This window comes from Pseudophryne corroboree, chromosome 1, assembly GCF_028390025.1.
Source record: "Pseudophryne corroboree isolate aPseCor3 chromosome 1, aPseCor3.hap2, whole genome shotgun sequence".
Classification (NCBI taxonomy): domain Eukaryota; kingdom Metazoa; phylum Chordata; class Amphibia; order Anura; family Myobatrachidae; genus Pseudophryne; species Pseudophryne corroboree.
Window position 1 is genome coordinate 504,693,119 of NC_086444.1, and position 25,649 is coordinate 504,718,767.

The 25,649-nt window shown below is 47.8% G+C and overlaps 1 protein-coding gene across 1 annotated transcript in view; it reads right to left on the reverse strand.

Annotated features, from left to right (window-relative positions):
- The window catches only part of LOC134895862 (cytochrome P450 1A1-like), a 212,203-nt gene extending 205,019 nt beyond the window's left edge, over positions 1–7,184 (reverse strand). Inside the window, exon 1 of the mRNA XM_063913870.1 lies at positions 6,939–7,184. Coding sequence (XP_063769940.1) covers positions 6,939–6,948 — 10 coding nt within the window. The 5' untranslated portion in view covers positions 6,949–7,184. The remainder of the gene's footprint in view (positions 1–6,938) is intronic.
- Positions 7,185–25,649: the final 18,465 nt, after the last annotated feature.

A 25,649-nucleotide genomic window follows, 5' to 3' on the forward strand; every position in this document is an offset into this window, starting at 1 on the left:
GCAATTGCGATTGAGGCTAAACTGGCTTATTTGAGTACCGGCAAACAAACCATATCCTAATATATGGAACTTTTTAAGGTCTTGCAGTGCTAATCTATGCCAAAAATTTAATACTACACACTGTGTTTTAATTGATTATTGCAACAATATTATTATTTTTAATCAATTTATTAAATTTGTGATTATAAAATCTCTAATCCAGTTTCCAAGCGCTAATAATTTGTTTGTTGTCGATTTAGTTGTGGGGCCTAACTAACCCCTTATATTTAGCTGCTATAAGAAAAGCAACCCATTGATAGCGCCATAGGTATTACTTGTTAATACTTTTTTTCCACATGGAAAGGCTTCCTGCTGTATGAGCTGTCAACAGTGTGCTGCCCTGACACTTGCTGCCCCTGTGCTGTACTTGTTTCACTGGGTAACTGCTTCTCCTTTCCTAACTATTTAAAGAAGTACTTTTAAAGCTACAGTTTCCTTTAGGTGCCAGCTCCTGCCCCAACCTACAATCCCCATGGTCCAGTGGTTCCCGGCCTTGCTGAAAGGGAAAACAGCATAGTTAAATTCGTTATAGGGCTGCATTTAATTGTGTAATCATCAGACTAATCTTGTTTACATATACACAGGAAGCCTTAGCAGTCTGAATATTCATTTAATTCAGTGATTTACAGTAATTCTCTGCCCTCAGTCCAGCCAAAACTAAATTATCTACTGTATGTTTAGCAACTTGACAGTGGTGGAACTAGCGAGTGTGGGCCCAGGTGCAAAAATATGTCACACAGTAATACCCAAAATTCACATTATGCTATACAGTGGTGCCCCTTATTCACATTATGATACACTGTAGTGCCTCTTAATCACGTTATGCCACATGGTAGTCCACTTAGACCAGAAATACATTCTGCTCAAGTAGTCACCCGAAATATACACAGATTTCCACCAGAAGGACTTATTGTACAGTAACTTGGATAAGTCAGACTGACAAAAATAACTAAACAATTTATGGGCTCCTACAATGATGGGCACTCAGCCTGGAAGTTCCCTGGCTTTCTGCTTTTAAAAAACTTGGGATCAAATGGTTGACTCTGTGCTATGGAATATCACACTGGGCTTTTGTCTTGGAAGCTGTCTTGGATTCACCATTGCACATTCATTGTAGTACTACGAACCTACAGTATCAGTCATGGTAGCTAACTCCTCACAGGTCTGAGGAGTTAGCTACCATGACTCTGCCCATCTCTGCCAAATCTGATTACGAATTTGGACACAGTGGTCCTATTGTCAAGATCTCCGACAGGAGAGTTTACCTGTGGCTGCAATCATTTTTTAAAATATTTTACTATGTCTGATAACGATTAGCGGGTCAGTTATTCCTTCACAAACTGTCAGTCATGAAACCCCAGGGCTCTGCAGCAGCCAGTATTGCCAATGAGGGCAAAATGCATACTTTACTGCCTGCAACTCCTCTATGTCAGTTTTCTCCTTGTCGCTTCTTACACAGGCTAGGTCTTCACATAACAGCCTAGTGTTCTGCTCCTTGCCTCAGAGTTGCAACACCTTGCTGTTGCATGACATTATCTAGGACTTTAGGCTGAAAAAGGAAAAAATTATTGGTGACGCTGAATAATGTAACTACACCAGTGGTGGGATTTAGCCGGTTCGCACCAGTTCTTCAGAACCGATACCTAATCTTAGGTATGGTTCTGAGAACCGTTTGCTAATGAGCACCACCAGCATAGGCGCCGATTCCGTTACCGCAGTAGATTGAGATGCGCTGGGGGCTGCAGAAGCGCTTCTGTACCATAGCAATGAATAAAAAAAACAACAAAAAATGGCCAATGCCAAGGAGGAGACAGACGCTAGAGGTCACATTTGACCTCTAGTGCCTGTCTCCTCGGCGGCGGGCATTTTAAGAGGGTGGTTTTTTTTACACTACTATGGTACAGAAGCGCTTCCACAGCCCTCAGCGCGTCTTAATCTACTGCGGGGGCTTAGGGCGCTAGCAGTAACCACTGATGCCCGCACCCACCCTCCCTAACTTTACTGATGCAGCGGCCAGGAGATACCTGGCAATACACAGGAAAGCCCTGGCAACGCACAGGAGACCCCCTAGCAACACGTATGAAACCCCTGGCAACGCACAGGAGACCCCTAGCATCGCGCATGAAACCCCTGGCAATGCACAGGAGACCCCTAGCAACGCACATGTAACCCATGGCAACGCACAGGAGACCCCTAGCAATGTTAGTGGCATTATTGTGTGTGGGCATAAAATGGTGTCAGGCCATAACTGTGTGTATCATAATATGTAATTGGCGTTACAGTGTGTGGCATAGTGGGCCAGATGTACTAAGCCTGAAAAGTGATAAATATCACTGTGATAAAGCACCAGCCAATCGGCTCCTAACTGTCATTTTTCAAACACAGCCTGTAACATGGCAGTTAGGAGCCGATTGGCTGGTGCTTTATCACAGTGATATTTATCACTTTTCAGGCTTAGTACATCTCTGGGTGTTATTTGAGTATTAAATGCATGAATTATTAAACTACCTTTCGGTATACTTAAAATGGTCATTAGGACATAGAACTTGTTGTTAATTTATTTGAATCCCACCACTGAACTACACCCTTTAGAAGCTAATTAACACTGGTGTGAGACTGACTTTACTAGGACTTGTAGCAGCTGGAATCTTTGATACCACGTGTGACACAGGCAGCTCTCAGATGATGCTCACATGGCGGTAGTTGCCAAACTTTTACCTTTTATTGTTGGAGTCAAAACATTCTCAACACACATCTCTCCCCAGATCTGCCCGTGAATATGGGCCTTAACAAATGACCTATTGCGGCTCCAAGTACAGATCTTTCCTTTTCCCTGAAGTAAAATTAGGACATGTTTGCAGTATTGCACTAGATATGGGATGGTATATGAAAATAGCAGTGTCTACGGGCCTAATTCAGACCCGATCGTAGATGTGTGAAAAAACACACATCTACGTCCAAAAACTTTGACATGCGGGGGGACGCCCAGCAAAGGGCAAGTTCTACTGTATGTACAAGTGAAAAAAAGAATTTGTGTGGTAAAAGGTAATATTGCATTTACAGAAACTTTATTTATTTATTTCCAGTTATTTACATAGCGCACACATATTCCGCAGCGCTTTACAGAGAATATTTGCCCATTAACATCAGTCCCTGCCCCAGTGGAGTGTACAATCTAGATTCCCTACCACATGTACACACAAACACATTAGGGTTAATTTTGTTGGGAGCCAATTAACCTTCCAGTATATTTTTGGATTGTGGGAGGAAACCGGAGAACCCGGAGGAAACCCAAGCAAGTTCGGGGAGAATATACAAACTTCACACAGTTAGCGCCATGGTAGGAATCGAACCCATGACCTCAGTGCTGTGAGGCAGTAATGCTAACCATTAAACTTTATGCAGCTGAAACTGCATTAAGAAAGGAATACACCGATTAGCAGGTGACAAGCAAAAAATTGTAATGGAATTCCTTTAATTCTGCTATCTAGATACATTTTATATAGAGAAGCACATTTATTTGTGCACAGAGAGCAATATAATAAAAACATTTAAATATGCAAATGTGACACATGACATAAGGTACCGTCACATGCAATGCCTATATTCCCGTAAATTATTTTTTGCTGAGCAAAGATCACTAAAAACTCACAAGACGCTTGCATTCCATGGAGCAGAACAAATTGAGGCCACAGTGTCCAGCGTATTGGACAGTGACTGGAAGGCTGCTATTCAGACTCATGGAGATGTACCTTCATTAGGGCATGTTCTGGGAGTGTCGTGGGTGTGTTTGCTGAAGTGGTTGCAAACTGAGAGCCTGACTAACACACATTTGCGCAAATATGTGTAACGAAGATCTCTGAATTCTATTATTATGTGGGATTTATATCTGGTTACTGTTATCATTCAGGGTGCTGGGGGAAACCAAATGCCTTTTTTCTTGCTCAGAAATACCCCTCCCTTTCGAGCACCTGAATGATATCACTAAACTAATTGAGCATCTACCAATATATATGTCTGTTGTGAGAGTCAGAGAGGTTCCTGCATTAGGAGGAGGTGCAGGCCCCGACATGCCACATGGAGCATTATGGCATACCTCCCAACTTTACAGTTACCTAAAGAGGGACACACGCGCGCGTGCTCCCAAAAAGGGGTGTGACCTAAGAAAAGGGGGCGTGGCTTCGTGGGGGACCCGCGATCGCGAGCCACGCCCCCGTTTTCATCACTGAGGGGGCATGCCTGGCGCTCTGTGAGCCGCTGGCATGCCCCCTCTCCCTCTGAATCCAGTGAACAGACGCTGTGCGCATGCGCACAGCGTCTATTCACCGCTGCCCTGCTAAGCAGGGCAGCGAGACACAGGCTCCCAACTGCCCCCCCCCCACCGCGGGACACTGCGGCCCGCGGGTGGGCCAGCGGGACAGTCCCCAAAAAACGGGACTGTCCCGCGAAAATCAGGACAGTTGGGAGGTATGTTATGGGGTTGCTTCAAGGTAGGTAGCTCTTAGCTTAGACATAGGCCCTCATTCCGAGTTGTTCGCTCGCAAGCTGCTTTTAGCAGCATTGCACACGCTAAGCCGCCGCCTACTGGGAGTGAATCTTAGCTTAGCAAAATTGCGAACGAAAGATTCTCAAAATTGCGAATAGAAATTTCTAAGCAGTTTCTGAGTAGCTCGACACTTACTCTGCCACTGCGATCAGTTCAGTCAGTTTCGTTCCTGGTTTGACGTCACAAACACACCCAGCGTTCGCCCAGACACTCCCCCGTTTCTCCAGCCACTCCCACGTTTTTCCCAGAAACGGCAGCGTTTTTTCACACACTCCCATAAAACGGCCAGTTTCCGCCCAGAAACACCCACTTCCTGTCAATCACACTACGATCACCAGAACGAAGAAAAAACCTCGTAATGCCGTGAGTAAAATACCAAACTTCTTAGCAAATTTACTTGGCGCAGTCGCAGTGCGAACATTGCGCATGCGCAGTTTGCGGAAAATCGCTGCGATGCGATGAAAAAGAACGAGCAAACAACTCAGAATGAGGGCCATATTGTAGTAAGGAGCCATTATCATGTGGCTCCTTGCTGGTTAATATTAGACCCAGATTGGGGTAATGGAGGTGTGAGGTGTGGTGCCTCTGGACTGGCTGAGCTGGATGGCTTTAGTGTGGTATACCTTTACATTCTATTAACACTTTTCCCTTATTAATTTTTTAACACTTTCTCTATTTTAATTACATTTCATGTTTGTATCACTCTCTCTATAGCAGAGGTTCTCAAACTCGGTCCTCGGGGGCCCACACAGTGCATGTTTTGCAGGTCTCCTCACAGAATCGTAAGTTAAATAATTAGCTCCACCTGTGGACCTTTTAAAATGTGTCAGTGAGTAATTAATACACCTGTGCACCTGCTGGGTTACCTGCAAAACATGCACTGTGTGGGCCGCCGAGGATCGAGTTTGAGAACCTCTGCTCTATAGCTTCGGCTTCCTAAATACTAATTTATTAACACTATAGTTTTTTCACTGGTATGCAACGCTGGGCTTTCTGGCTTATGCTGGTGTTTTGGGGTGCCACACCCTGCACCTAGATATAGCGCTAGGGACCCCAAATATACAGAGACGCCTTGATGCGGCTTTGGGGCTTAACCACACATTTGCGCAAATATGTGTAACGAAGATCTCTGAATTCTATTATTATGTGGGATTTATATCTGGTTACTGTTATCATTCAGGGTGCTGGGGGAACCAAATGCCTTTTTTTAATGTATCAATATTGAGCCTGAGATAGTGATGTTCACAAATCTGCTATTGCTAAAATTGGCATGCGAAGAGCCGCTCAGAAAGAATAAAAGACCCCCACCGATGCATCTGCATATCTGCGTAGGCATTAGCGGAATTGCAATGCATACGCATAAAATGAGCACCATAGACAGTTGCGGCTGACCCTAGCATACTTAAATCAATTAGAATGCAGTCGCACCGGGCGACATGTTTTTGAAAGCAGCATTCACAGATGATATCAGATACACGCCCTACAAACGGCCATGACACGCCTGTGTTTTCCCAACCACTCCCCACAAACGCCATGTTACCAGCCACAAATGGTCACTTCTTGTCAATCAAAATGCGTTCTCTTTACAATTAGGCTGCATACAGAGTGCGATCGCATGTTACCCTTTGCACACGCACAATGGGGTAAATTTACTAAGATGGGAGTTCTATTTAAGATGGGATGTTGCCCATAGCAACCAATCAGATTCTACTTCTCATTTATCTAGCACCTTGTAGAAGATAATACCTGGAATCTGATTGGTTGCTATGGGCAAAATCCCATCTTAAATAGAACTTCCATCTTAGTAAATTTACCCCAATGTGTTCACAGCGCATGTGCAGTATGCCGATAATCGCTCTCTGCATGCAAACTCACATTTGCAAATGGTAATGAATCAGGCGCTGAGATGCTAAATCTCTCACATTGGAGGTCATACTAGAATGAAGAATCTTCACCTACTGTACAGTAGCATGGGGCTGGTCCAAGTTCTGATGGTCATCCGATGGTTGCAACTAAAGGCATACAAAGTGGGTTGGCTGCGACTGCAGACTCTCCAAGTGGGCATCTCTGCCATTTCACTTCGGACACACGGTTGTACACCAAATCAAGCCCAGTCCAGACCATCTTACAGTAACGGCAGTGACTCACATTGCACAAAGATCATCTGATATTAATAAGTAACATTACGGTCACATAATATGGGAAGAAAACATCAATCAGAAGAACCATGCTAGTTATGCTTCTGTTCAGAAACCAGTTTTACTCAGTGAGCAAAAAACACTACCTGCAAAAACAGGGACAAGGCATTTTTGTCTTGAAAGCAAAATATAAATCAATGTACTGTATCATTTACCTGATGCCATAGTCAAACAAATCAGCAAATACTGTACTAAGTGGAATGCAGATACCAGCTTTGTGTTCAGGATTCCTTCTCCCAGACTTGCTTGACTTGTTTCCTTAAAAGCTCACATTACACTGTAGTCACTGAAGCAAGTAATTTTCCAGGTTATGTTCCACCCCCCTCTTCTTTATTCAATATGTGGTGTTTTGCACAGCTTGGTAAGCCTTCCTGTGTGAGAAAGCATTCTTGTCCCACCCTTTCCTTGCAGTGTACTGTAGTTACAACAATATCAGCTATCTCCTTTTCACACCATGTGACTCTGCCCTTTGACTGTTACAAGTTCTGCAACAACACATTCACAACGTACATTTCTCTATTATAAAATCTGTGTGTGATTTGAAATCTGTTGATCTCTACAGCACTTACAGGTGTAACCATTAGAGTTTACACTCATTCATATTTGCATATGTCAGGGTTTTTTTTTATTTAGTAATGGGCCCTACACACTGATAGATCCGCCGCCGAGCTGCCCGACGGCAGATACGGCTGACGGGCGACCCGGCATCGGGGGGGAAGTTTCTTCCCTCCCCCCGTCACCTGGCTCCATAGCAGTGCAGGCAAATATGGACAATCTCATCCATATTGGCCTGCACGCACAAGCGACGGGGCACCAGCAATGAACGAGCGCGAGGCCGCGCATCGTTCATCGCTGGTGCCTCCACACTGCACGATATGAACGAGTTCTCGTTCATTAATGAACGAGAACGTTCATATCGTGCAGTATCGTCTGCCAGTGTGTAGGGCCCTTAAGTCTCACATTCTCACCATCACTGTAATGGTGCCCATACACTTGTGAGCTAATCGGTGCTAACCTTTGATTTCGATCGCACCTGTGAGAGAAATCAAAGGATTGTATGCACATTTTAGGTACCTTTTGACGCTATGTCTCAAGATAGTATGTGCTGCACTTAATATTTATCGAATCGCAGTGCGATCACATGTGTTTTTAAAAACACATGCTATATATCTCACTGCGATGTGCGATGGGCACCCGCTGGGAGCGGGTAGAGGCCGCTCCCACTCGGCGGTGACGTGCCCTTCACGTGATTACCATGCGATCTATCGCATAATCGCACCTGAACTGCCGGTGCGATGCCCCGCGATGTTGCGTCGCTGGGAATCGCACAAGTGTATGGGCACCATAAGAAGGAGTAACGAACTGTAACAAAGAAATCCTAATGACCAAGAAAAACTTGTTACACTTTTTCTTTAAGGGGCTGGCATTATCGAGGGCCCTCTATCGCACTAGGGGGTATATTCAATTGAAGTCGGATCCATTCCGACATTCATTTGTCGGAATGGATCCGACCTGGGCTATTCAATGCAATCTCAATTCGACTTTAAAAAAAGTCGAATTGAGATGCAGGGCTGAGACAGGGGAGAGCCGCGGGCAGACGGGGGAGAGCAGCGCTACAGCAATGGCTATATAGCCGCTGCTGTAGTGCTGCTCTCCCCTGTCTGCCCACAGCTCTCCCTCCCCACCCCCGTCTCTGCCTCTCCCCATCCCCGCATCTACCTCTCCCTGTCGTCCCCACATCACTGCCGCCACTCACGGCAGCGTCCACCCGGCTCCAGCAAGCGAGGTCTCGCTTGCTGAAGCCGGGTGGACGCTGCTGTGAGCAGCGGCTGTGACATCCTCTGGCACTGCTCTCCGTCTGCCCGCGGCTCTCCCCGTCTCTGCTCTCGCATCTCACTTCGACTTTTTTTAAAGTCTAATTGAGATGGTCGAAAAGGGGGCCAAAACCTGTCGTTTTTCGACACAAGCACGCGGATCGGCAGCTATTCCACGTGCTTTTCGACACGTTGAATGCCTCGACTTGTCGAAAAATTTGGGGTTAGATTGAATAGGTCGGTACCCCTTCTGACCTAGAAAAGTCGAAAACTGCCGTCTTTTCGACAGACGGCAGCTTTAAACTTCAACCGAATATACCTCTAGATGGGTAACGCCTATTGCATACCTCCCAACCTTGGAATCAGGTGAGAAGGGACATGCTGCGCCAAAGGCGCGGCCACGCTCAAAAAGGGGGAAGGGCTTCACTGGAAGGGGATTCAATGGAAGGGGCAGGACCTCGCTGCACGACCCCCATTTTACGTCATTTTGGGGGCGTGCCCAGCGCTCCCTGAGCAGCTGGGCAGCCCCCGCCTCTCTCCCTGCACTGTTTCGATGCCGTGCGCATGCGCACGGCATCTAATTCAGTGATCACCGGCTGCTTTGCAGAGCAGCGGTGATCACAGGATCTTCCAACTGCCCCCCCACCCGTGGGACACTTCAACCCACTGGTGGGACAACGGGACAGTTTCCGAATAGCGGGACTGTCCCGCTGGAATCGGGACAGTTGGGAGGTATGCCTATTGATAAATCCTGTTACACTGACAACTTCAGGATGATGGGGTTAATACAGACCTGATCGCTAGCAGTGCCGTTTCTTGCGGCGGGCAAGCCTTGCACTTCTTGAGGACCCTCCCCTCTCCTCCCGAGTGCCCAGCTCGGGGCGCAATCGCGTCATTCCGTAAAACCCCGCCCCCCGAGCTGGGCACTCGGGAGGAAGGAGAAGGGGGAGCCAAGCCGGCCGGCGGCGGCGCCGCGCAGACGAGGGAGAGGCAGCTGAAGAGCAGGAAGAACCGCTTCAAATGTAAGTCAGCCACTCTCCCTCTCTCTTTCTCCCTCCCCCACCACCACCACCACCTGCCGTACTGTGTAAAATGGTGACACCTGTCTGCCGGAATGTGTAAAATGGGGACTCTTGCCTGCCGGAATGTGTAAAATGGGGACGCAGTCTGCCGGAATGTGTAAAATGGGGACTCTTGCCTGACTTAATGTGTAAAATAGGGACACCTGTCTGCCGGAATGTGTACAATGGGGACACTTGCCTGCCGGAATGTGTAAAATGGGGACACCTGTCTGCCGGAATGTGTAAAATGGGGACTCTTGCCTGCCGGAATGTGTAAAATGTGGAGGCAGTCTGCTGGAATGTGTAAAATGGGGACTCTTGCCTGCCGTGCTGTGTAAAATAGGGAAACCTGTCTGCCGGAATGAGTAAAATGGGGACACTTGCCTGCCGGAATGTGGAAAATGGGGACACTTGCCTGCCGTAATGTGGAAAATGGGGACACTTGCCTGCTGTACTGTGTAAAATGGGGGCACGTGCCTGCCGTACTGTGTAAAATGGGGGCACGTGCCTGCCGTACTGTGTAAAATGGGGACACTTTCCTGCCACAATGTGTAAAATGGGGGCACGTGCCTGCCGCAATGTAGAAAATGGGGACACTTTCCTGCCGTACTGTGTAAAATGGGGGCACGTGCCTGCCGCAATGTGTAAAATGGGGACACTTTCCTGCCGCAATGTGTAAAATGGGGGCATGTGCCTGCCGCAATGTGTAAAATGGGGACACTTGCCTGTTGTACTGTGTAAAATGGAGGCACGTGCCTGCCGCAATGTGTAAAATTGGGACACTTTCCAGCTGCAATGTGTAAAATGGGGGCACGTTCCTGCCGCAATGTGTAAAATGGGGACACTTTCCTGCCGCAATGTGTAAAATGGGGACACTTGCCTACCATGCTGTGTAAAATGGGGACACTTGCCTGCCGTGCTGTGTAAAATGGGGACACTTGCCTGCCGTGCTGTGTAAAATGGGGACACTTGCCTGTCGTGCTGTGTAAAATGGAGGCACGTGCCTGCCGCAATGTGTAAAATGGGGACACTTGCCTGTTGTACTGTGTAAAATGGAGCACGTGCCTGTCGCAGTGTGTAAAATGGGGACACGTGCCTGCCGCAATGTGTAAAATGGGGACACTTTCCTGCCACAATGTGTAAAATGGGGACACTTGCCTACCGTGCTGTGTAAAATGGGGACACTTGCCTGCCGTGCTGTGTAAAATGGGGTCGCGTGCCTGCTGTAATGTGTAAAATGAGGACTTTTTGTTTTCATCCTGTAGTGGCCGTGATGATGAGATCAGATGAGGCCACGCCCACCTTAACAAAGTCACGCCCATCTTAAGAAGGCCACACACCCTTGCCGGGAGCGCGCGCGCCTTTGGCGCGCGCATGCTTTTACTCTTTATATTTATGGGGGGCGCATTTTTTAATGTGAATGGGGGGGGGGGAGTGGTGCATCACACTGGGAGCCAAATTGGCTAGAAACGGCCCTGATCACTAGGGTGCATTTTTTGCAGCCCTGCGATCAGATAGTCGCCGCCTACAGGGGGAGGGGTAAAGCCTGTGCAAGTGTGCGATTGCTACTTTAGAAGAGCTGCACAACATCAGTTTGTGCAGACTCTGCGCAGCCCAGGACTTACTCAGCCGCTGCAATGTATTCCTGATGATTGGGGCCGCAGCTGACGTCAAACACCCTCCCTTCAAACACCTGAGCCCGCCTGTGTTTTTCTGGACACTCCTGCAAAATGGTCAGTTGCCACCCACAAATTGCCACTTCCTGTCAATCACCTTGCGATTGCCCTTTTTTTTCGCACCATCCCATTGCTAGGCATCGATGCTCGATGCAGTTGTGTGACGCGCTGGCGCATTGTGATGCTTACTCATGCGCAGTTCAGATCTGATCGCCTGCTGTGCGAAAAAGCACAGCAGTAATCCGGTCTGAATTACACCAGATCTTCGCAAAGTAAAGCTCTTAAAACTAAAGCCTCTGTAATTTATCAGTATAGAAGACAATTTACATAAAACAAAACAAATTGCCTCTTTTTCCTGCCAGTATACGTACGGACTATCTGACGTGCCTACTTGGATGCAGTCACTCATATAATCCTCCACCATTCTTTCAATGGTGACAGAATCATATGCAGTGACAGTAGACGACATGTCAGTAATCGTTGGCAGGTCCTTTAGAGATGAGCGGGTTCGGTTCCTCGGAATCCGAACCCGCCCGAACTTCAGGTTTTTTTACACGGGGCCGAGCGGCTCGGATCTTCCCGCCTTGCTCGGTTAACCCGAGCGCGCCCGAACGTCATCATCCCGCTGTCGGATTCTCGCGAGGCTCGGATTCTATCGCGAGACTCGGATTCTATATAAGGAGCCGCGCGTCGCCGCCATTTTCACACGTGCATTGAGATTGATAGGGAGAGGACGTGGCTGGCGTCCTCTCCGTTTAGAGTACTAGAGAGAGACACAAATTTTGGGGAGCATATTAGGAGGAGTACTACTTGCTGCTGATAGTGTGACCAGTGACTGACCACCAGTTTAATTAATCCGTTCTCTGCCTGATAAAAAACGATACACAGTGTGACACAGTCACATACCATATCTGTGCTCAGCCCAGTGTGCTGCATCTTATGTAATACTGTATATCATTATCTGACTGTGCTGAGTGCTCACTGCTCACACAGCTTAATTGTGGGGGAGACTGGGGAGCAGTTATAGCAGGAGTACATATTTTAAGTACAGTGCACACTTTTGCTGCCAGAGTGCCACTGCCAGTGTGACTGACCAGTGACCACTGACCACCAGTATTGTGATTGTCTGCTGACCACCAGTATAATTGTGATTGTCTGCCTGAAAAAGTTAAACACTCGTCGTGTGGTGTTTTTATAAACGCATTCTGCAGACAGTGTCCAGCAGGTCCGTCATTACATAATATATACCTGTCCGGCTGCAGTACTAGTGTGATATATATATATATTTTAATTTTATCTCATTATCATCCAGTCTATATTAGCAGCAGACACAGTACGGTAGTCCACGGCTGTAGCTACCTCTGTGTCGGCAGTCGCTCGTCCATCCATAATTGTATACCACCTACCCGTGGTTTTTTTTTCCCTATCTTCTTGATACTAGTAGCTTACTTTAGGAGTCTGCAGTGCTGACAGACAGTGTCCAGCAGGTCCGTCATTACATAATATATACCTGTCCGGCTGCAGTACTAGTGTGATATATATATATATTTTAATTTTATCTCATTATCATCCAGTCTATATTAGCAGCAGACACAGTACGGTAGTCCGCGGCTGTAGCTACCTCTGTGTCGGCAGTCGCTCGTCCATCCATAATTGTATACCACCTACCCGTGGTTTTTTTTTTTTTTCTATCTTCTTGATACTAGTAGCTTACTTTAGGAGTCTGCAGTGCTGACAGACAGTGTCCAGCAGGTCCGTCATTACATAATATATACCTGTCCAGCTGCAGTACTAGTGTGATATATACATATATTTTAATTTTATCTCATTATCATCCAGTCTATATTAGCAGCAGACACAGTACGGTAGTCCACGGCTGTAGGTACCTCTGTGTCGGCAGTCGCTCGTCCATCCATAATTGTATACCACCTACCCGTGGTTTTTTTTTTTCTTATCTTCTTGATACTAGTAGCTTACTTTAGGAGTCTGCAGTGCTGACAGACAGTGTCCAGCAGGTCCGTCATTACATAATATATACCTGTCCGGCTGCAGTACTAGTGTGATATATATATATATATTAATTTTATCTCATTATCATCCAGTCTATATTAGCAGCAGACACAGTACGGTAGTCCACGGCTGTAGCTACCTCTGTGTCGGCAGTCGCTCGTCCATCCATAATTGTATACCACCTACCCGTGGTTTTTTTTTTTTCCTATCTTCTTGATACTAGTAGCTTACTTTAGGAGTCTGCAGTGCTGACAGACAGTGTCCAGCAGGTCCGTCATTACATAATATATACCTGTCCGGCTGCAGTACTAGTGTGATATATATATATATTTTAATTTTATCTCATTATCATCCAGTCTATATTAGCAGCAGACACAGTACGGTAGTCCACGGCTGTAGCTACCTCTGTGTCGGCAGTCGCTCGTCATCCATAAGTATACTAGTATCCATCCATCTCCATTGTTTACCTGAGGTGCCTTTTAGTTGTGCCTATTAAAATATGGAGAACAAAAATGTTGAGGTTCCAAAAATAGGGAAAGATCAAGATCGACTTCCACCTCGTGCTGAAGCTGCTGCCACTAGTCATGGCCGAGACGATGAAATGCCAGCAACGTCGTCTGCCAAGGCCGATGCCCAATGTCATAGTACAGAGCATGTAAAATCCAAAACACCAAATATCAGTAAAAAAAGGACTCAAAAATCTAAAATAAAATCGTCGGAGGAGAAGCGTAAACTTGCCAATATGCCATTTACCACACGGAGTGGCAAGGAACGGCTGAGGCCCTGGCCTATGTTCATGGCTAGTGGTTCAGCTTCACATGAGGATGGAAGCACTCAGCCTCTCGCTAGAAAAATGAAAAGACTCAAGCTGGCAAAAGCACAGCAAAGAACTGTGCGTTCTTCGAAATCCCAAATCCACAAGGAGAGTCCAATTGTGTCGGTTGCGATGCCTGACCTTCCCAACACTGGACGTGAAGAGCATGCGCCTTCCACCATTTGCACGCCCCCTGCAAGTGCTGGAAGGAGCACCCGCAGTCCTGTTCCTGATAGTCAAATTGAAGATGTCACTGTTGAAGTACACCAGGATGAGGATATGGGTGTTGCTGGCGCTGAGGAGGAAATTGACAAGGAGGATTCTGATGGTGAGGTGGTTTGTTTAAGTCAGGCACCCGGGGAGACACCTGTTGTTCGTGGGACGAATATGGCCATTGACACGCCTGGTCAAATTACAAAAAAAATCACCTCTTCGGTGTGGAATTATTTTAACACAAATGCGGACAACAGGTGTCAAGCCCTGTGTCGCCTTTGTCAAGCTGTAATAAGTAGGGTTAAGGACGTTAACCACCTCGGAACATCCTCCCTTATACGTCACCTGGAGCGCATTCATCAGAAGTCATTGACAAGTTCAAAAACTTTAGGTGACAGCGGAAGCAGTCCACTGACAACTAAATCCCTTCTTCTTGTAACCAAGCTCCTGCAAACCACACCACCAACTCCCTCAGTGTCAATTTCCTCCTTACACAGGAAAGCCAATAGTCCTGCAGGCCATGTCACTGTCAAGTCTGACGAGTCCTCTCTTGCCTGGGATTCCTCCGATGCATCCTTGAGTGTAACGCCTACTGCTGCTGGCGCTGCTGGGAGTCGATCGTCATCCCAGAGGGGAAGTCGGAAGACCACTTGTACTACTTCCAGTAAGCAATTGACTGTCCAACAGTCCTTTGCGAGGAAGATGAAATATCACAGCAGTCATCCTACTGCAAAGCGGATAACTCAGGCCTTGGCAGCCTGGGTGGTGTCAACCGTGTTTCCGGTATCCACCATTAATTCACAGGAAACTAGAGACTTGCTTGAGGTACTGTGTCCCCGGTACCAAATACCATCTAGGTTCCATTTCTCTAGGCAGGCGATACCGAGAATGTACACAGACCTCAGAAAAAGAGTCACCAGTGTCCTAAAAAATGCAGTTGTACCCAATGTCCACTTAACCACGGACATGTGGACAAGTGGAGCAGGGCAGGGTCAGGACTATATGACTGTGACAGCCCACTGGGTAGATGTATGGACTCCCGCCGCAAGAACAGCAGCGGCGGCACCAGTAGCAGCATCTCGCAAACGCCAACTCTTTCCTAGGCAGGCTACGCTTTGTATCACCGGTTTCCAGAATACGCACACAGCTGAAAACCTCTTACGGCAACTGAGGAAGATCATCGCGGAATGGCTTACCCCAATTGGACTCTCCTGTGGATTTGTGGCATCGGACAATGCCAGCAATATTGTGTGTGCATTAAATATGGGCAAATTCCAGCACGTCCCATGTTTTGCACATACCTTGAATTTGGTGGTGCAGAATTATTTAAAAAACGAGAGGGGCGTGCAAGAGATGCTGTCGGTGGCCAGAAGAATTGTGGGACACTTTCGGCGTACAGGCACCACGTACAGAAGACTGGAGCACCACCAAAAACGCCTGAACCTGCCCTGCAATCATCTGAAGCAAGAAGTGGTAACGAGGTGGAATTCAACCCTATATATGCTTCAGAGGTTGGAGGAGCAGCAAAAGGCCATTCAAGCCTATACAATTGAGCACGATATAGGAGGTGGAATGCACCTGTCTCAAGCGCAGTGGAGAATGATTTCAACGTTGTGCAAGGTTCTGCTGCCCTTTGAACTTGCCACACGTGAAGTCAGTTCAGACACTGCCAGCCTGAGTCAGGTCATTCCCCTCATCAGGCTTTTGCAGAAGAAGCTGGAGACATTGAAGGAGGAGCTAACACAGAGCGATTCCGCTAGGCATGTGGGACTTGTGGATGGAGCCCTTAATTCGCTTAACAAGGATTCACGGGTGGTCAATCTGTTGAAATCAGAGCACTACATTTTGGCCACCGTGCTCGATCCTAGATTTAAAACCTACCTTGGATCTCTCTTTCCGGCAGACACAAGTCTGCTGGGGTTCAAAGACCTGCTGGTGAGAAAATTGTCAAGTCAAGCGGAACGCGACCTGTCAACATCTCCTCCTTCACATTCTCCCGCAACTGGGGGTGCGAGGAAAAGGCTCAGAATTCCGAGCCCACCCGCTGGCGGTGATGCAGGGCAGTCTGGAGCGACTGCTGATGCTGACATCTGGTCCGGACTGAAGGACCTGCCAACGATTACGGATACGGACATGTCGTCTACTGGCACTGCATATGATTCTTTCCCCATTGAAAGAATGGTGGAGGATTATATGAGTGACCGCATCCAAGTAGGCACGTCAGACAGTCCGTACTTATACTGGCAGGAAAAAGAGGCAATTTGGAGGCCCTTGCACAAACTGGCTTTATTCTACCTAAGTTGCCCTCCCACAAGTGTGTACTCCGAAAGAGTGTTTAGTGCCGCCGCTCACCTTGTCAGCAATCGGTGTACGAGGTTACTTCCAGAAAATGTGGAGAAGATGATGTTCATTAAAATGAATTATAATCAATTCCTCCGTGTAGACATTGACCAGCAGCAATTGCCTCCACAAAGTACACAGGGAGCTGAGATGGTGGATTCCAGTGGGGACGAATTGATAATCTGTGAGGAGCGGGATGTACACGGTGATATATCGGAGGATGATGATGAGGTGGACATCTTGCCTCTGTAGAGTCAGTTTGTGCAAGGAGAGATTAATTGCTTCTTTTTCGGTGGGGGTCCAAACCAACCCGTCATTTCAGTCACAGTCGTGTGGCAGACCCTGTCACTGAAATGATGGGTTGGTTAAAGTGTGCATGTCCTGTTTATACAACATAAGGGTGGGTGGGAGGGCCCAAGGACAATTCCATCTTGCACCTCTTTTTTCTTTCATTTTTCTTTGCGTCATGTGCTGTTTGGGGAGTGTTTTTTGGAAGAGCCATCCTGCGTGACACTGCAGTGCCACTCCTAGATGGGCCAGGTGTTTGTGTCGGCCACTAGGGTCGCTTAGCTTACTCACACAGCTACCTCATTGCGCCTCTTTTTTTCTTTGCGTCATGTGCTGTTTGGGGAGTGTTTTTTGGAAGGGCCATCCTGCGTGACACTGCAGTGCCACTCCTAGATGGGCCAGGTGTTTGTGTCGGCCACTAGGGTCGCTTAGCTTACTCACACAGCTACCTCATTGCGCCTCTTTTTTTCTTTGCGTCATGTGCTGTTTGGGGAGTGTTTTTTGGAAGGGCCATCCTGCGTGACACTGCAGTGCCACTCCTAGATGGGCCAGGTGTTTGTGTCGGCCACTAGGGTCGCTTAGCTTACTCACACAGCTACCTCATTGCGCCTCTTTTTTTCTTTGCGTCATGTGCTGTTTGGGGAGTGTTTTTTGGAAGGGCCATCCTGCGTGACACTGCAGTGCCACTCCTAGATGGGCCAGGTGTTTGTGTCGGCCACTAGGGTCGCTTAGCTTACTCACACAGCTACCTCATTGCGCCTCTTTTTTTCTTTGCGTCATGTGCTGTTTGGGGAGTGTTTTTTGGAAGGGCCATCCTGCGTGACACTGCAGTGCCACTCCTAGATGGGCCAGGTGTTTGTGTCGGCCACTAGGGTCGCTTATCTTACTCACACAGCTACCACATTGCGCCTCTTTTTTTCTTTGCGTCATGTGCTGTTTGGGGAGTGTTTTTTGGAAGGACCATCCTGCGTGACACTGCAGTGCCACTCCTAGATGGGCCAGGTGTTTGTGTCGGCCACTAGGGTCGCTTATCTTACTCACACAGCTACCTCATTGCGCCTCTTTTTTTCTTTGCGTCATGTGCTGTTTGGGGAGTGTTTTTTGGAAGGGCCATCCTGCGTGACACTGCAGTGCCACTCCTAGATGGGCCAGGTGTTTGTGTCGGCCACTAGGGTCGCTTAGCTTAGTCATCCAGCGACCTCGGTGCAAATTTTAGGACTAAAAATAATATTGTGAGGTGTGAGGTGTTCAGAATAGACTGAAAATGAGTGGAAATTATGGCTTTTGAGGTTAATAATACTTTGGGATCAAAATGACCCCCAAATTCTATGATTTAAGCTGTTTTTTAGTGTTTTTTGAAAAAAACACCTGAATCCAAAACACACCCGAATCCGACAAAAAAAATTCGGTGAGGTTTTGCCAAAACGCGGTCGAACCCAAAACACGGCCGCGGAACCGAACCCAAAACCAAAACCCGAAAAATTTCAAGTGCACATCTCTAAGGTCCTTCAGTCCGGACCAGATGTCAGCACTCGCTCCAGACTGCCCTGCATCACCGCCAGCGTGTGGCCTCGGAATTCTTAGCCTTTTCCTCGCAGCCAGAGTTGCGGGAGAATGTGAAGGAGGAGCTGTTGACTGGTCACGTTCCGCTTGACTTGACAATTTTCTCACCAGCAGGTCTTTGAACCTCTGCAGACTTGTGTCTGCCGGAAAGAGAGATACAACGTAGGTTTTAAATCTAGGATCGAGCACGGTGGCCAAAATGTAGTGCTCTGATTTCAACAGATTGACCACCCGTGAATCCTGGTTAAGTGAATTAAGGGCTCCATCCACAAGTCCCACATGCCTAGCAGAATCGCTCTGTTTTAGCTCCTCCTTCAATCTCTCCACCTTCTTCAGCAAAATCCTGATGAGGGGAATGACCTGACTCAGGCTGGCAGTGTCTGAACTGACTTCACGTGTGGCAAGTTCAAAGGGTTGCAGAACCTTGCTCAACATTGAAATCATTCTCCACTGCGCTTGAGTCAGGTGCATTCCCCCTCCTTTGCCTATATCGTAGGTAGCTGTATAGGCTTGAATGGCCTTTTGCTGCTCCTCCATCCTCTGAAGCATATAGAGGGTTGAATTCCACCTCGTTACCACCTCTTGCTTCAGATGATGACAGGGCAGGTTCAGGAGTGTTTGCTGGTGCTCCAGTCTTCGGCACGCGGTGGCTGAATGCCGAAAGTGGCCCACAATTCTTCGGGACACCGACAGCATCTCTTGCACGCCCCTGTCGTTTTTAAAAAAATTCTGCACCACCAAATTCAATGTATGTGCAAAACATGGGACGTGCTGGAATTTGCCCACATGTAATGCACGCACAATATTGGTGGCGTTGTTTGATGTCACAAATCCCCAGGAGAGTCCAATTGGGGTAAGCCTTTCTGCGATGATGTTCCTCAGTTTCCGTAAGAGGTTGTCAGCTGTGTGCCTCTTCTGGAAAGTGGTGATACAAAGCGTAGCCTGCCTAGGAACGAGTTGGCGTTTGCAATATGCTGCTTCTGGTGCCGCCGCTGCTGTTCTTGCTGCGGGAGGCAATACATCTACCCAGTGGGCTGTCACAGTCATATAGTCCTGAGTCTGCCCTGCTCCACTTGTCCACATGTCCGTGGTTAAGTGGACATTGGGTACAACTGCATTTTTTAGGACACTGGTGACTCTTTTTCTGAGGTCTGTGTACATTCTCGGTATCGCCTGCCTAGAGAAATGGAACCTAGATGGTATTTGGTACCGGGGACACAGTACCTCAAGCAAGTCTCTAGTTTCCTGTGAATTAATGGTGGATACCGGAAACACGGTTGACACCACCCAGGCTGCCAAGGCCTGAGTTATCCGCTTTGCAGTAGGATGACTGCTGTGATATTTCATCTTCCTCGCAAAGGACTGTTGGACAGTCAATTGCTTACTGGAAGTAGTACAAGTGGTCTTCCGACTTCCCCTCTGGGATGACGATCGACTCCCAGCAGCGCCAGCAGCAGTAGGCGTTACACTCAAGGATGCATCGGAGGAATCCCAGGCAAGAGAGGACTCGTCAGACTTGACAGTGACATGGCCTGCAGGACTATTGGCTTTCCTGTGTAAGGAGGAAATTGACACTGAGGGAGTTGGTGGTGTGGTTTGCAGGAGCTTGGTTACAAGAAGAAGGGATTTAGTTGTCAGTGGACTGCTTCCGCTGTCACCTAAAGTTTTTGAACTTGTCAATGACTTCTGATGAATGCGCTCCAGGTGACGTATAAGGGAGGATGTTCCGAGGTGGTTAACGTCCTTAACCCTACTTATTACAGCTTGACAAAGGCGACACAGGGCTTGACACCTGTTGTCCGCATTTGTGTTAAAATAATTCCACACCGAAGAGGTGATTTTTTTTTGTAATTTGACCAGGCGTGTCAATGGCCATATTCGTCCCACGAACAACAGGTGTCTCCCCGGGTGCCTGACTTAAACAAACCACCTCACCATCAGAATCCTCCTTGTCAATTTCCTCCTCAGCGCCAGCAACACCCATATCCTCATCCTGGTGTACTTCAACAGTGACATCTTCAATTTGACTATCAGGAACAGGACTGCGGGTGCTCCTTCCAGCACTTGCAGGGGGCGTGCAAATTGTGGAAGGCGCCACTTCTTCCCGTCCAGTGTTGGGAAGGTCAGGCATCGCAGCCGACACAATTGTACTCTCCTTGGGGATTTGTGATTTAGAAGAACGCACAGTTCTTTGCTGTGCTTTTGCCAGCTTAAGTCTTTTCATTTTTCTAGCGAGAGGATGAGTGCTTCCATCCTCATGTGAAGCTGAACCACTAGCCATGAACATAGGCCAGGGCCTCAGCCGCTCTTTGCCACTCCGTGTCGTAAATGGCATATTGGCAAGTTTACGCTTCTCCTCAGACGCTTTTAATTTTGATTTTTGGGTCATTTTACTGAACTTTTGTTTTTTGGATTTTACATGCTCTCTACTATGACATTGTGCATCGGCCTTGGCAGACTACGTTGATGGCATTTCATCGTCTCTGCCATGACTAGTGGCAGCAGCTTCAGCACGAGGTGGAAGTGGATCTTGTTCTTTCCCTATTTTACCCTCCACATTTTTTTTCTCCATTTTTTAATGTGTGGAATTATATGCCAGTATCATTAGCAATGGCCTATTACTATATATACTGTGCACAACTGAAATGCACCACAGGTATGGATGGATAGTATACTTGACGACACAGAGGTAGGTAGAGCAGTGGCCTTCTGTACCGTACTGCTATATATTATATACTGGTGGTCAGCAAACTGTGCAAAACTAAAATGCACCACAGGTATGGATGGGTAGTATACTTGACGACACAGAGGTAGGTAGAGCAGTGGTCTACTGTACCGTACTGCTATATATTATATACTGGTGGTCAGCAAACTGTGCAAAACTGAAATGCACCACAGGTATGGATGGATAGTATACTTGACGACACAGAGGTAGGTAGAGCAGTGGCCTTCTGTACCGTAATGCTATATATTATATACTGGTGGTCAGCAAACTGTGCAAAACTAAAATGCACCACAGGTATGGATGGGTAGTATACTTGACGACACAGAGGTAGGTAGAGCAGTGGTCTACTGTACCGTACTGCTATATATTATATACTGGTGGTCAGAAAAATTATGCACTGTACTCCTACTATATACTACAATGCAGCACAGATATGGAGCGTTTTTCAGGCAGAGAACGTATAATACTGGTGGTCACTGGTCACCAAAACTCTGCACTGTACACCTCCTATATAATACTGGTGGTCCCCAGTCCCCACAATAAAGCAGTGTGAGCACAGATATTTGCAGCACACTGAGCACAGATATGGAGCGTTTTTCATGCAGAGAACGTATAATACTGGTGGTCACTGGTCACCAAAACTCTGCACTGTACTCCTTCTATATAATATTGGTGGTCCCCAGTCCCCACAATAAAACAGTGTGAGCACAGATATTTGCAGCACACTGAGCACAGATATGGAGCGTTTTTCATGCAGAGAACGTATAATACTGGTGGTCACTGGTCAGCAAAACTCTGCACTGTACTCCTCCTATATAATACTGCTGGTCCCCAGTCCCCACAATAAAGCAGTGTGAGCACAGATATTTGCAGCACACTCAGCACAGATATGGAGCATTTTTCAGGCAGAGAACGTATAATACTGGTGGTCACTGGTCAGCAAAACTCTGCACTGTACTCCTCCTATATAATACTGGTGGTCCCCAGTCCCCACAATAAAGCAGTGTGAGCACAGATATTTGCAGCACACTGAGCACAGATATGGAGCGTTTTTCAGGCAGAGAACGTAGATATTTGCAGCACACTGAGCACAAATATTTGCAGCACCCTGAACATAGAAACTGAGAGGACGCCAGCCACGTCCTCTCACGATCATTTCCAATGCACGAGTGAAAAATGGCGGCGACGCGTGGCTCCTTATATAGAATCCGAATCTCGCGAGAATCCGACAGCGGGATGATGATGTTCGGGCGCGCTCGGGTCAACCGAGCAAGGAGGGAGGATCCGAGTCTACCTCGGACCCGTTTAAAATGGGTGAAGTTCGGGGGGGGTTCGGATTCCGACGAACCAAACCCGCTCATCACTACATACTACATACAGCACAGTACAGGGAGGGAGCACATACTACATACAGCACAGTACAGGGAGGGAGCACACAATACATACAGCACAGTACAGGTAGGGGAAGCACACACTACATACAGCACAGTACAGGGAGGGGTAGCACACACTACATACAGCACAGTACAGGGAGGGACACACACTACATACAGCACAGTACAGGGAGGGAGGGGGAGCACACACTACATACAACACAGTACAGGGAGGGAGCACACACTACATACAGCACAGTACAAGGAGGGAGGGGGAGCACACACTACATACAGCACAGTACAGGGAGGGAGCACACACTACATACAGCACAGAACAGGGAGGGAGCACACACTACATACAGTACAGGGAGGGAGCACGCACTACATACAGCACAGTACAGGGAGGGGGAGCACACACTACATACAGCACAGTACAGGGAGGGAGCACACACTACATACAGTACAGTACAGGGAGGGAGCACACACTACATACAGCACAGTACAGGGAAGGGGTGCACACACTGCATACAGCACAGTACAGGGAGGGAGCACACACTACATACAGCACAGTACAGGGAGGGAGCACACACTGCATACAGCACAGTACAGGGAGGGAGCACACACTACATACAGCACAGTACAGGGAGGGAGCACACACTACATACAGCACAGTACAGGGAGGGAGCACACACTACATACAGCACAGTACAGGAAGGCGGAGCACACACTACATACAGCACAGTACAGGGAGGGAGCACACACTACATACAGCGCAGTACAGGGAGGGTGCACACACAAATAGTGAAACATAGACACAGGACCAGCGCATCGGAATCTGTCCCAGTGGTCAATTCACCCCTGATTACATACATTGCCACCACATTATTACATGAATAGCACCACATTACACATATATCACTGCATTACACAAATAGCACCACATAACACATAGCACCACATTACATACATAGCCACCGCATTATGGTCGTCATTCCGAGTTGTTCGCTCGGTGCCGATTTTCGCTATGCTGCGATTTGTTGCTAAATGCGCATGCGCATGGTACACAGAGCGCATGCGCTAAGGTATTTAACACAAAACTTAGTAGATTTGCTGGTGTTCGTGCGACGCTTTTCAGTCGCACTGCTGATCGGTAAATGATTGACAGGAAAGGGGCGTTTCTGGGTGGTAACTGAGCGTTTTCCGGGAGTGTGCTAAAAAACGTAGGCGTGTCAGGGAAACCCGTGGGAGTGTCTGGAGAAACGGGGGAGTGGCTGGCCGAACGCAGGGCGTGTTTGTGACGTCAAACCAGGAACTAAATGGACTGAGCTGATCGCAATCTAGGAGTAGGTCTGGAGCTACTCAGAAACTGCAAGAAAATATTTAGTAGCAGCTCTGCTAATCTTTCGTTCACTTTTCTGCTAAGCTAAGATACACTCCCAGAGGGCGGCGGCCTAGCGTGTGCAATGCTGCTAAAAACAGCTAGCGAGCGAACAACTCAGAATGAAGGCCTATATACTTAGCCACCGCATTACATAAATAGGCCCATCATCATGGACAGACATTGGGCAGCTATATGGCTGAAGGACTTTGCATTAAAGATTGGGCCAGGGCTGGCTGTGAGTGCAGCCTGATCAGCTGGCATCCTGAGAACAAGGTACACCGTGCTCCTGTCCAGTCCCCAACCCACACACTGTGACTGGGGACACCCTAACACTTACACCAACATGATAATGCAAATAATGTAATTAAAAATAACCTCTCTGCCGGGTCCCCTTCAGTGCTCAGTTGCTGCTCTGGCCAGTTCAGGGAGAGTGCGGGAGCTCGGGTGGCAGTGGGTGTAGTGAATCCGGCTCCGACCATCGCTATGCTGCTGCTCCCAGGCCGGGCTCATTGAAGAGACCTTTGGCCAGGGCCAGAGAGAGGGCTACTGGGCTGGTTACCTTTCTCCAGGTCCCCTGTTGGTAGAACAGCTTCGCCACTTTTCATGGCTAGCGGCACCTGGAAGTGCCGCTAGTCTAACTTCTGGATTGCATTCCAATGAACCGCTAGTACTGGAAGCAGTGTGAGCCAGCCCAGCCTGAGTGTGAATAAGCCTGGCTGAGGAGGATATGGGACCGGCCCATCGGAATCTGTCATGGTGTCCTGGTGGGCCAATCCGCCCCTGCGCTTAGCACATATAAACATTAGAGATGAGCGGGTTCGGTTTCTCTGAATCCGAACCCGCACGAACTTCATGTTTTTTTTCACGGGTCCGAGCGACTCGGATCTTCCCGCCTTGCTCGGTTAACCCGAGCGCGCCCGAACGTCATCATGACGCTGTCGGATTCTCGCGAGACTCGGATTCTATATAAGGAGCCGCGCGTCGCCGCCATTTTCACACGTGCATTGAGATTGATAGGGAGAGGACGTGGCTGGCGTCCTCTCCGTTATAGTAGAAAAGAGTAAAGACTGAGTGACTTAGTTATAATTGTGGGGAGGATTGGGGACGGGGAGCAGCTGTTAGGGAGTACAGTGATTTAGATTAGGAGAGAGAGAGAGAGAGAGATTGACCTGATTTACTGGAGCTTAGGAGTACTGTAGAAGAGAGTGCAGAGTTTACTAGTGACTGACCACAGTGACCACCAGACAGTGCAGTTTTATTTAATATATCCGTTCTCTGCCTGAAAAAAACGATACACACAGTGACTCAGTCACATACCATATCTGTGTGCACTGCTCAGCCCAGTGTGCTGCATCATCTATGTATATATTATATATCTGACTGTGCTCAGCTCACACAGCTTATAATTGTGGGGGAGACTGGGGAGCACTGCAGTGCCAGTTATAGGTTATAGCAGGAGCCAGGAGTACATATTATATAAAAAATTAATTAAACAGTGCACACTTTTGCTGCAGGAGTGCCACTGCCAGTGTGACTGACCAGTGACCTTACCACACTGACCACCAGTATAGTTAGTAGTATACTATATTGTGATTGCCTGAAAAAGTT